The sequence below is a fragment of the Amborella trichopoda genome, chromosome 7 (genome assembly GCF_054954075.1).
Source record: "Amborella trichopoda isolate Santa Cruz 75 chromosome 7, AtrichopodaSantaCruz75HAP2 v2.0, whole genome shotgun sequence".
Classification (NCBI taxonomy): Eukaryota; Viridiplantae; Streptophyta; class Magnoliopsida; order Amborellales; family Amborellaceae; genus Amborella; species Amborella trichopoda.
Window position 1 is genome coordinate 3,370,654 of NC_142342.1, and position 13,542 is coordinate 3,384,195.

Genomic DNA, 13,542 nt, shown 5'->3' on the forward strand with positions numbered 1-13,542 from the left:
GACCAACTCACACCAAAAAATGTGAAATCTATAAGTGATTCTGACCGCCTTGGGATGTAGTGAAAGATTGGATTTTCATGAAGTCCGTGATCATCTTCTTTTTGGAAATATGGACACAATTAAATACAATAAGGACCACAGTAGGATGCTATGAGGATTGTCCCCAAGGAGTACTCTCATGCGAGCACACTGTACATCCCTGAACAAAAAGGAGCACTAGAGGATTTTCTTTAATATTGTGTTCTTGGCTTGTGCTAGGTTTCCATCTCTGACCCTGCAAGTTGTGTGCATGCTTAGGTGGTGCATGAAACTGTTGTGTTTGCAATAAATTAGGTAATATTTTCAATTGCTCCTCATGAGTGGTCCTTGGGGAAGAGCGGTTAGAAATGGTTTTGGTGAAAAGGGGGCTAAAAGATAGAATGAAATAGGCAAAATTATAGCGAAAATTCTTTTTGTTTTTGGGTACGTTAGTACGATATTTTTTCCCTTCGATATTATAAAAGATGTATATGTAAAACGACAATTCGTCATCGGGATATATGAAAATAGAAGGCCTCTTTGATGCTTCAAAGCTATATATATACCTAAACTAGAAGCCCACCATAGAACAGAACTACGAGAGTTTTGAACGGATGAGTGCTCTATTGAAGAAGGCGTATAGAGAATGGGAAAAACACTGCTTTTGGTAGAGTTCTAGGTGGCTGCCACCATCAACGGTTCTTAGTTATTGGACGTGAACAATTAGGTGCATCAGTTGAAGAACAATTACATGCATCAGTTGCCTCGAGTCTTCACCGCCTAGTGTCGATTGGATTTCTCACACGTTCCACACTTGTAAAAAGACATCAAGCCTCAAACCCGACCTGATCAATTTATAAAGTGTCCATTGGATTTCTTGCATTTGCCACATTCACAAAAAGGCATCAAGCCACAATAAGAAACCGACTCTCTATCTACAAAATGAATATTATCTAAAATATCTATGGGACTCACTTCTCTATAAAAAATAAATTTATCTATTCACGTGAGACATGGGAAAACCATTTTTCTCCCTAAAAGCTCACTTCTCTCTGTAGAGGAGGTTTATCCTTCTCCGTTCAAGAAGCCCTTGCCTCTTTCTAAAAGGGTTCTACCTTATCATAAAATGACCCAAATAGGGTACAATTATATTCTTTTCTTTTTCGTTCCATATATATAAAGTTATGAATCATATAACAAATATAAATCTTTAATCTATTAGGAATTTTTTATATATATAATTAGTAAATCTCAATAGACATGAAAGCTTATTAATATCAATATCAATTCCAATAATAGAAGATTTATTTATGAGGGTGATTTTAGATATAATCAAATCCAACGTAATGAGATAGTCTCCGACTGCTCTTTTTTTATTGCTTGAGGAGCACAGAACATTCTAAACCCCTTCAAATTCCTTTTGGCCTCATTGAGTGGGAAACGATCAAAATTTGCAGTCCAAGAAGTTCGAACTGCCCAAGTTGGTTTATCCATTCCGGATATTCCAAACTAAGGAATCACCCCAGTTTATTTAGAACAAGAGTGAACTAACCCAATTCACAGTATCGGAACTCATAATTTTTCCCTTATTTCACTCTTTGCATCCGACTCGGATAATGAATCGTTGAGCTGAATCGAATGTGCCCTAGTAAACACCCAATTATTGTATTTTAAAAAACTGCTCAAAATGGTGGAAGTTGGACCATTAAGGTGGATTGAAGGCTTAGGCGGCATGTTGAGATGATGGGCAAGGGCGTAGGGTCGAGGTAATAGCACCCCTTCACTCTAATCACCATGTTGTAGGGTCGAGGTAATAGCACCCCTTCACTCTAATCACCATGTTGTAGTTTTTATTCCCATTCCCATTGACATCAACCCGTCACATCTTTCAAATCCATCGTAACTCTAAACTATGTGAAAAAAATAGGTAGGGCTTGCTTTCCCATCTAAATTGCCCAAAACACAAAACAAAAAATAGGCTCTAAATCATTTTTGTTAGATCTTGATCTAAGAAATGGACTTGTACATTGAAGGCATATTTGTTTTATGGAAGCCACACTTCCACAACTATAGCACTTAGTCGCGGTTTTTATGCTACATCATGACAAGAAACATATTGAAATTTAATGCTCCCATGGGAGCATACACCATACATTTACTTGCTTGGCAACTTACTTACTAGGGAGATTTTTTTAATATTATTGAAATTTTGGTATCGATCTCATTATAATAGGTAATTATTTTAAAGAAAAAAATTTAGATTTTGAATTCTTAAATACTTAGAACATTCTTTTTAAAAAAGATATTTCTAAAAATTGGATGGTTCCAATACAATCATGGGAAGCCATTCTTTAGGCACATAGAGAATGAGAGTTTTTTTTTTTTTTTTCTTTTTTACATCCCCAAAATTTGGGATCTAATAAATATTCCTAGTATGTTTCGCCAGAGAGAGTAGATGGATAGTATACTCCCACGGGAGTAGGAAAAATTTTGGTAATACTAAATGAGTTATAAAACTGACATGTATGGATCCGGATTCAATCCAAGGAGGAAATGTATTTTAAAAAACTGTTCTGGACAACCCAAAAAGATTGAAAAATGAAAAGATTGAAAGGAAACCATCTGAGTTCTTCAAAACCTAAATCTAAAGTGCACCCAATCAAACTAAACCCTTTATTTTTTACATTAGACATAAATATTTCTCTTTCTCACTCTACAATCTCTAAACAACATTCTTAAAACCTGGGGAGTGGAAAAACCAAAAACTGAACACAAGTATCCAAGCCACAAAAAGGAAAGCAAAAAAGTTTATAACAAAATCGTGTATTTTATGTACAAAACCCATTTTGGCCAAGGGGATAAAACCAAATCCCATATTTCTCTTTCTAACCAGTACCAAAACCACCAAACCCTGAAAACCACTAACACCCCCTCAAATACCCAAAATACCCTCCACCACCTCCATTCCTCTCCAAGCAGAGCCCCTCATTCCCCTCCAAATTTAGCTTTTCTCCAATTCTAGCCATGAATTTAGCAGAGAAGAGAACCCTTCCACTCAACCTGTTATTACCCAAATTCATCTCATTCACTCTCTCTAAAAACCCTAACTCTTTTGGAATCTCTCCCTCCAAAAAATTCCCTTCAAACCCTAGATAATTCACCCTCCTCAAAAATATCCCCAAAGAAGCAGGTATTTTCCCCATTAGCCCTGCATTACAGAGACCCAACCCTAGAATTCCTCCGAGTTTAGCAAATATTTCAGGTATTTCACCACCCAAAGGGTTTCCACTTAAATAAATCTCCTCCAAATTTGGCATTTCCCCTAAAAATGGAGGCACCCCAAACCCTAAAAAGTTGTGGCTGAAATCCATGAATTTGAGCTTCTGCAAATTTGGTAGAGTTTTTGGTAGAGACCCACTGAGCTTGTTTGAACCCATGTCCAGTTTTAGAAGCTCTGGCAAGAACCCTAATTCTTCAGGGAAAGGGCCTTCTAAGGAGTTGAAGCTTAGGTCCAGAACCCTTAGGTTTCTCAGAAACCCTAGATTTTTTGGGATTTCGCCATTAAACCTGCTTCTGGAAATTACCAACTGTTCGAGCTTTACCAGCTCCCCAATTCCTTTAGGTATTTGGCCAGAAACCCTAGTTCCGCTGAGAACCATTCTTCTCAGAGATTTGAGATTCCTTACCTTCTCAGAAAGTTCGCCAATTATGGCAAAATTCTCCGTGAAAATGAGTTCTTCTAACCTCTGCATCTCCCATATGTAATCAGGAAAGGAAATTGCGCCATTGTTGAAGCAATTGTAGAAGAAAAGCTTTCGGATAAAGGGTAAAGAAGCCATGGAAGGGCTGACGGTGGAAAGGTTGTTGCATGGTGCGTTTGGATTGTACTCTGAGACGAAACCGAAGCTGAGCTCTGTGACATGGAGATCATTTTCACCATTAACGTTGAATAAATCGCAGAGAACCCCATGCGGGCCAGAGTTGCAGAGGTCAGAGGGGTACATCGTGCGCCATTCGAGAGATGGGTTGATAGCTTCAAGGACATTGTATAAAGCTTCTTCTTCCATGAAGGGAAGTTTTGGCATCGTATCCGGAGTTGCAGAAATGAGGGTTAGGAGGTAAGAAAGACAGAATAAAACTAGTAGAGGTTCCATGAACTTTACTCGCAACTTACATAAGCTCAAATATTGGGATTAAGGCACAAAAGAGAGAGAGAAGTTGCAAAGTTTTTCTGGTTTTTTAAGCTCTTTGTCATGGGAATTTTGGGTTTACAAATTCAAATGGTTAAGAGAGATACGGTGGAGAGAGAGAAGTTGCAGAGATTTTACAGGTTTGAGGCTCTTTTCCATGGAGTTGAAAGGGTTTTATACAGGGCCTGTGATTTGCCGGAAAATTACCATTTTCCCCTCCCGGTTCAGTAAAATATCCGATATCGCCTTGTAACTTTTCCTCCTGAAAGTGACAGAAAAGCCCTCGTTTTTATCATAAGTACAAAATGGTCCCTCGTTCGTTGGGTAACTGGCCTCTCCAACGTTTACCTTTCATCGCAATCTCGCCCCCAACAAAGGCAGGTTAAGCATCCGTTTGTAAGGATCCAAAAGAAGCCAAAATATTTCATGCTCCGAGGGAGCATCCTGTACATTTACTTCCTCAGCCAAAACACAATCTAGGGGATATTTAGAACCATAAATTTTGGCGACTTAACCTTCTCAGCCGATATGCTCTACTCAATAAATTTTTATTTTTATTTTCAAATCATAGTATATATGGGTTTGAAAAAATAATGCTTTAAGATTGAATAAAAACTATCCAATTCTTAAAAGGTAAGATTTGAGTGGTAGAAAATAAAAAATTCATTTTTTTTATTTTGAATATAATCAACTCGATATTTTAGGAAAATTGTTTTATGCGGGCTGGACCGCATTTCTACATTATGTGATCCAGAGGTATAAAACATCTATCTTAAAGATGGAGGCAAATAGATGGTCCATCTAAAAACAATTGTAACTAACGGTCCAAATGTTTTCTTAATATGATTATTATTTCTAATTTAAAAAAAAAATTCATATGCATAATCTCCATGTTAAAGATTATATATTCTCTGAAAATTAGGATTAAATTATAGTAAAAAAATATTTATTGCCAAGCCCACATTTCTACAATATGCAGGCTGGTTGCATAGAAACCGTGTCGTCATTCCCAAAATTTTAGATTAAACAAAAAAAGAAAAAAATTATATAGAGCCGAGGCTCTAAACAATCAAATTAGAGCCCAGTTCAACATTTTAACTGGGAAAGGTAGTATCCTCAAATTGATCATCTTGACATCAATAAACATGTATGGACATGAAAAAAACATGGATTTCAAGTTTTGGAAATAATGCATCTTGTAAAGAATTTTTTGACCGTCAATTTTCAAGATTTTCAAATTTTCATAGATATGCTAGATCTACACTATTTTTTAAACTTTAAATTTTATAATTAAATCTGAAAATATATTTTAAGGCATCACAAATATTTATAGTATTGAAACCACATTTCTCAACACTATTTGAAAGTAAGCTTTACTTTGATTGTTTCCTCGGCTCTATACAAACCGCACCCAAAAAAAAGTCCCAAGTTAGTCTTTTGCCCAAGGGCGTGCATGTACAGTACGCTCCCCAGATAGAGTAGCATACGCACTAAAGAATAATGTAGAGATGAAATAGAATTATAGGTCATAGCAAAGTATGACCATATTCGTCCAGTCCAAAGATAGATGGTGATGGGGAGTATGGACCTGCCTCTCGGGTCATGCTGAGCTCTATTGGGTCCCACTCTCTCTCTCTATCACTATTTATACATCGAGTGGATAGTGGTTATACCTATGATCATTATTCATTTGCTATGTTCATATGTAAGGTGGCAATGGGTCAGGTCTTGCCGGACCTATACTTGACCTTTCAAGTCTAAATTTTGGACTTATTTTCAGTCCTGATGTTGGGTCTACCCATCGGGTTATGAGTTTGGTCAGGTCCATTGCCCCGTACAACTATGAGATTTTTTGTCTTTCTTTTTGCGTTGTTTTTTACCTTTATATACCTGTATTATTTACAAAATTTACGGTATTGCACAATATTTACGAATATTCCAACATACCCACATTCTTTAATGTTTTACGTAACAACTGAAAATTCTTAAGAAACAGACGTATTAGCAACATTTATGAATACCCACGTATACCCATATTATGTGGATCGAGCACGGTTAGACTCGGACCCCGATCTAAATAGTATTCAGTCCAGATTTTGGACCCCATATGCGACCTTTTAAGTCAAAAAATTGAACCGCTACCCAGACATGAGATTGGGTCCACTGCCACCCCAACTCATATGGATCACAGTATACTCGCCTGGCATTCTAATATAATTAAACTTATATACTTTTCAATATTAACATGTAAGATTGGCGTCTTATATAAAACGCATCTTACATAAACTAAATATGGAAAGGTTTATATAAGGTATCAATCTCATACTATTGAAATTGCACCTCGAAAATTCTCTAGAGGAGATGGTTTTGACATTGAAAAACCCTCCAATTGATCATCTCAACCTCGAGATATATGGCTATTGAGAAAAATGAATTCAAGTTTTAAAAATAATTCATACTGTAACAAGTTATCTAGACCATTTATTTTCAAGTGTTTATAAATGTACTTGATCTGTATTCGTTTTAGATTTTTACATTTCATGATTATAAAAAAAAATAGAGTTTTAAGCCACCAATAAGGTTTCCTCTGTCTTAGCATCATTTTCTCCTCACACATTAGGTATGGAAAACATTCATACAAGGTTGCAACCTTATATTATTAAAACAATGTGCACTTAAAAAATCCTCTAGAATAGAGTATTCGACAATAGAGAATTCACTAATGGACCAATTCGACCTCAAGGTGTACAGATTTGAAGGAAAAAAAAGAATTTTAAGACATAAAAACAGTGCATCTTATAAGAAGCTATTTAGATTATTTATTTTCAAGATGTTCAATTGTTGGAAGATCGGCTTGATCAATACTATTTTAAAAAAAATTAAAATTTTATAGCTAAAAATGAAAATAGATCTTCGAGCTATTATAGGGACACCAAACCAATCCTAAAATTGAACTTTCGAGGTGAGGATTATTTTATTTCTACATAATTACGAGGGTACACCCTTGAGTAAGGGTACCATCCCCATTTCGAGTGATTTACAAGGAAATGCGACGGGCACTTTTGTAATTTTGCAGAATCGAGGTATTTTGGTAATTATGTTGTCAGGGTTTGTTATTAACAGTTCCTTTGGAAAGTGCTTTTTTCGATTTCCATGCAAAATAAGCATGCGCTTATACATCGAGCAAGTTCCATCCATCATCCAACCAAACTCTCCCACGTGTAAAGTAGAAAATAATTTGAACTACGTTTTAGCACATGTTGACAGCTACCGTTTCCTCGTGGGAGCATATTGTGCCTACGTGGCAGAAGCCAAAGCCGCCGCCGCCGCCGCCGCCGTCGTTAAAAATCTGATCAATCCGTACACTAAATTTCCACGTAATAATTTTATTTCCTGGAAAGTTTACTACCCCAATTTTGCTGCGATGTTATTTTTTCGTTATTATTCTCCGTATCTTCGTCTGACATACCGAAAAAGACATCCGACGAGAAATGTTTGGAAATTTCAGTGAATTTTGGCCGTACAACAAATATTCGACCAAAATTTCGTGATAGTATGACAGCAGTGATTTCAGATTTGAGTTGTCGATCCAGATGCCATCAGTCGGGATCGATCCGTTCTGGAATTATATGGGTCCTGATCTAGTTCCCCTAAAGCACTTTTTTTTTAATTTTTAATTTTTTATTTTTAAATTTTTCTAATATTTTGTGTAGTGATCTTAAATCTTCACCACATAAACTTTAATTGAAATGTTTTTTTATTATTTTTTTAACTTTTTAAATTACTAATTCATAAAATTTTAGAACTATCCCATACCAAATCATTTATTAAAATAGAAGAGCCCACATAACGCCTCCCGTCGACTACATTTATTTCCCCAAAACCGATGGATCTCCCATGTCATGTTTCAATTTTTAATAAAAATACCTTTTTAAAAAGAAAATTATACATACCCCTAATTTATATTTTATAGGCATCTTTTAACACACATTTTTGGAAAAAGTTCAGATAAGGATGCTACTTTATAATGTAGAACTGAACTATGGATGCCCCTCAAAATCCATCAAAAAATGTAGTTTTAATATTGAAAAACCTTTTGATTAATCATCTCGACATTGAGATGTATGGCTATGGAAAATAAAAAAATTTTAAGTCTCATAAATAGTGCATTTTACAACATATTATCTACACCGTCTATTTTCAAGATTTTCATATGTTTATAGATCTACTTGATTTTAACCATTTTTAAAATTTAAAATTTTATAATAAAATATCAAAATAGATTATGAGATAATCATAAGAACATTTTACATCAAAATTATATACCATGATAAAATTTGAAGGTGCACATTACCTCTACACCTACATATGCATCCACATGTAAACTGCACCCCACATTTTTTGTACCACACTCCTTTAGCAACCAAGTACAGAAGATGTCTTTTTTGGACAAAAATACTCTATTTTTTTACTTAAAATTTGGATTATATTATGAATTCAACCAATTAGTACCTAAATAAAATATTTAAAAAATAAAATATAGAAATGTCCTTTAAATATTCATAGAGGTAATTTGGTATTTTTATTATTTTTTATATATTTTATTTTTATGCATCTCACTATGTCGTACATACTTGCAAAGTTTAAGGGTAACTTGATTTGGAAAAATAAAAATAAAAATAAACATTATCAAACAATTGTAACCAATTATAGATAGTGATGAGCCATGAGTGGCTTAATGTAGAAATTGTATAATAAGTCCTAAAATTATTATGCAGGAGGAGATAGAGAGACTCCGAAATCTATTAGCGAGAGACTGAAGAGATAATAGAGATGGAAAGAGCTGGGTACTGAGGGAAGGGGGGAGAGAGGGCGTTTTTTTAAAAAAAATTAAACCTTAAAAAATCTTATTCACCTTAAAAAAAGCTTGTAAAATCTTGAGAAAGATAAAATTAAGGGAACATTGCATGTACCCCAATCTTGTACTTTCCATGCAACCTCACTCCAACAAATTTTATTTTCTCAACTTTTACCTCAAAAAATATTTTTTTAGCAAATATTTTTCAAGTCAAAATGTTATATTTATTTAGACCAAAATGTCTTTGTCCGTACAAGCTCGCATCACATCCTCATAAAATGCGCAACCAAACGTTGACTGCCGGACTGTTGTAAACAATTGTCGGACCGACGTAAAGATGTGTAGGATCGAGGTAAAGATGAGCCAAACCGAAGTCATCACGTGCAGGATTGTGTAGAACAACTGTCGGACCCCATAAAAAATTTGTCGGGGCCGAGGGTACCCAGTGCCGGACCGCATTTCCTTTTACTGGACCAATAGCCTATACAGAGAAACAATTGCCGGACCGAATGTTGGATGCGTCGGACCGCGTGCAGCTAGTACCGGACCGCTATCTTGTTGCCGGACCGAGACCACGACTGAAAAAGAGAGAGGCCTTTTATCTTAAAGAAGGGCATTTTGGTAAATTTTTATCTTTTTTTTTTTTTTTTTTTTGACTTGGAGGTGTATTTGTTAGAAAATATGATTTGGGGTATAAAAAAAAGAAAAAAAAAAAAAAGAAAAAAGAGGAAGTTGCCTAGATCAAATTTGGGGGGTATCTGCACTTTGCCCTAAAATTGAAGTCATATCCCCTACATTTAAGATAGGAAGGATAATATGAAAGAGAGATCCTAAAATTGAGAGATAGTATGAGAGATATGTGAGAGTGGTGCATGGATATCTATGCATGTATTTTAGGAGGAATTTTTTTCCTAATAAATATATATCAAGTATTCTAATAAAGATATTAGAAATTTTTTGGATTTTCTAGCTCATAGGCGTGTCTCTCGCTCTAAAGCTCCTACATACATGTCCTCTCTCTCTTTCTCATTCATTCATTATTGGGTGGAAATCGCAGGGAAAAATGGATGATAAGCTCCTCTTTTGGTTTAAGAAGCCTGTCGCTAACCTAAGAATTAGGAATGTGCTCTATCTTAGCACGTGGTACTCTCTTCTTTATATCTCTCTTCATTTTTTTCTCTCTCTTTCCTTATACCTCTCTTTTTCTCTCCTCACTTTAAAAGAGAGAAATCTCTTTAAAAACACATTTCTAATTCTAAGTGAAGAGAGAGATAAAAAGACATATAGGGGAAGAGAGAGAGAAAAAGCCTCAATCTCACGTTACTTCACTTTCTCTCAATCTGTCTCTTCCCTTTATTTTCTCTCAATATATAAACTTATCTCTTTGATACTCTTATCAATGATCCCATTGGTCCCATATTTCTTTTTTTGCTATGTTAGTAATCTATATTTACCAGATGGAAACTTATCTCTTTGATTCACTCTCTATCAATTTCCTCGCCATGTATATCTTCTCTCTTTTTTTTCTTTTTTTTTTTTCTCCCTAATATGGTAACTTATCGGAAGCTATTTACCAATGTTTAGCCTTTTAAAACCCACAACTTTATATTCTTCATGTGTATTGAGAAATAGAGAGAAATTCCGTGCTCATGATGTAGGCAAAGAGAAATATAGATTAGAGAGACGTACTAATTATATTTCCTCTTTAATTGAACTGTATATCTTTATCTGCCTTATACCAAATTCAAATAGATGTGTACTTTCTCATCATCTCCCTTAAAAACCTGTGTGAGTTTCATGGGTGACAACCAGCATCTACCAATATTTAGATACATATTTTTAGTTATAGACATCAAAACTTTACCTTTTTTCTTATCTTAGTAATCTATATTTTCCATTTATACGTACTTTGGTTTATATTGTTTATTTCTCGTAAGTTTTATTGGGTTTATATTGGTGAAGAGATGGAGTTTGTTATTTGAGGTAATGGTTCCCCGTCATGCCCTATGATTTTATTATATTGGTTCAGTTTCGTTAAATTTTGTATTTTTATTAGATAGTTTTGTCATGTTTTTACCTGATTTTGGATTTTCAATATAGAAAGACATTAGATGGATAGATAGAGAGAGAGAGTTCTTCCGTTAAATTATTTGAAAAACAAGCAACTGAATTTATTCAACGAATAATTTGCCCAAAAGAAAATACAATAAGCAACCAAATACAATACGTTCCCTTATTTTTGACACATGATTAGTTGAAATTCTTTTGGACTTTAGAATTTGACAAGAGAACTCATAAAGATTTTATGAAATATTTGTATATTTTTTCAAATTATACAATTCTATCTTCTCAATTACAGGAAATCAAGGAGCCTAACGTATTCTCTCCATAACCCTAGCTCCCTAGCTTCTTGATCACATGAATAAAGGTATGAGGCAGTAATAATACTAATAAAATATAGTTTTTATATTTTCTCATTGTTTGCCACAATATTCGATAAAACTGTTGATAAACCATTAAGCACTAAGTTTATATAGTGCAATATATTATCGAAATCAATGCATGCATGCATACATACCATGTTTTTTCCTTTTTTCCCCTTTTTTTGTCATCATGCATGTTGTATTTCCGTGAAATCAAATAATATATATTCATTGTTATGTAGTGCAATATTTATCTGTGATAATAATTGTCGTAGTTGACGCGCACATTCAACATATGTTCAATTTTATAGTGATAGGAAATAATAGGAATTTAATGTTCAAATGCATATCTGAGAGTGATGCAAACGAGATATCAACATATGCAATTCGAACAGTCTCAAAATTCATAAACAATTATTTCATAGGACGATTCTTCACCAAAAATATTGATCAATCAAGAGCAACAGAATATACTTCCAAACTTTGCTGGTCAATAAAAAAAAAACTGATCATAACAGTATTTACGAAGTCCAAATCATTGTCATTCTACCCAAATTTTTATCGTATAATTTCTTTTTAAAAAAAACCATCTAAACTTCATTATCTTGCTTTCATTTTAGATATGTGATTGACAAATATTATTCCGTTATCGTCAAACCAATTATTCAATGACAATGTCCCTTACCACTCAGAGAGAAGAGACCCTTTGTATGGGGATATAGATAATGGAATATATCCATCAACTTTTCAGGATACCTTATGTAATATTGACAATGATATTACACAAATGTTTCTTTGGAGAAAAAAACCTCTAAAATTCATTATCATGTTTGCATTTCAGATACAACATTGACAATTGCTATTCTTTCACCATCAAACCAATTCTTCAATGACAATATCCCTTACCACTCGGAGAGGAGACACTTTGCATGGGGATATAGATAATGGAATATATTCATCAAGTTCTGAAGATATGTCATGTAATATTGACAATGACAATGGTACAAACTCCAAATTATTGTCGTTCTACACAAATGTTTATCGGGATAAAAAAAGCCTTTGAAATCCGTTATCTTGCTTTCATTTCAAATATACCATTGACAATTGCTATATTTTCACCATCCAACCAAATCTTCAATGATAATATCCCACAATATCTCTTACCACTAAGAGAGAAGAGATACTTTGTATAGGAACATAGATAATGGAATATATCCATAAGCTTCTAAAGATACCTCATATAATATTGACAATGATAATGGGATTTACCTCAAGCCTCCCAGTATTTGTTCATGTAATATTAACAATGACAATGGGTTATATCTCAAGCTTCCTAATATTTGTCGACATTGTTATGTAGTCGAGTTTTTCATATGAACCCCTTGCTATCTGTTATGGAGGAGGAGGAGGTGGAGTGGAGTTAAATCACCTAGATACTTCCAATGAACTTTATGAATTATTTACACAATCATCATATTTACAAGACAACTAAAAAAGAATATTCGAGGATATAATGGTGCATATTCCAAATTATTGGCTTTATTACTAGACAAAGCAAGTTCTCAAAATAGAAGTGGCATCTATATGAGAAAGTCGTGATTGATTATTTTATTTGTATATACAACGCACGTAATTCAACTAATAAGTTTTATTTAGTAAGAGAAACATAGAAATCTAGCCCTAAAAAAATTTATCGATATTATTTAGGGAATAATGATATTATTAGACCCCCCACACTTATATATGTAGGACTCAAAGGATCACCATTAAAATTGATGCAGATATTTTAAAAAGTAAAGTCTTACATCTATTTGATAACTTTAACTTCTATAAATATCTATGTCAAATTTAATGGTGATCTTCGGATCCTACACACACAAGTGTGGGAGGGTCAATTTACTCGTATTTGGGTGTGGGAGGGTCAATTTACTCGTATTTGGGCGTGAAAATGTTCAAATCTTTTTATTTATTTATTTAGTTTTTGTAATTTTTGGGTTCTCGCACCGGTCCGACGGTGCGATAAATTTTATATATTAAATACTCACGGGAAAAA

General features: G+C 34.1%; 1 protein-coding gene across 1 annotated transcript; it reads right to left on the reverse strand.

The window, feature by feature from the left end:
• Window positions 1–2,800: 2,800 nt before the first annotated feature.
• Window positions 2,801–5,246, reverse strand: RIC7 (ROP-interactive CRIB motif-containing protein 7). The gene has a single exon (XM_006857287.4). It carries the CDS (start codon window positions 4,170–4,172, stop codon window positions 2,940–2,942), a length of 1,233 nt encoding a protein of 410 aa, XP_006857349.2. The 5' UTR covers window positions 4,173–5,246; the 3' UTR covers window positions 2,801–2,939.
• Window positions 5,247–13,542: the final 8,296 nt, after the last annotated feature.

Excerpts from the sequence above, each read along its gene's own strand:
- RIC7 (XM_006857287.4), bottom strand. The coding sequence starts at position 4,172 with ATGGAACCTCTACTAGTTTTATTCTGTCTTTCTTACCTCCTAACCCTC.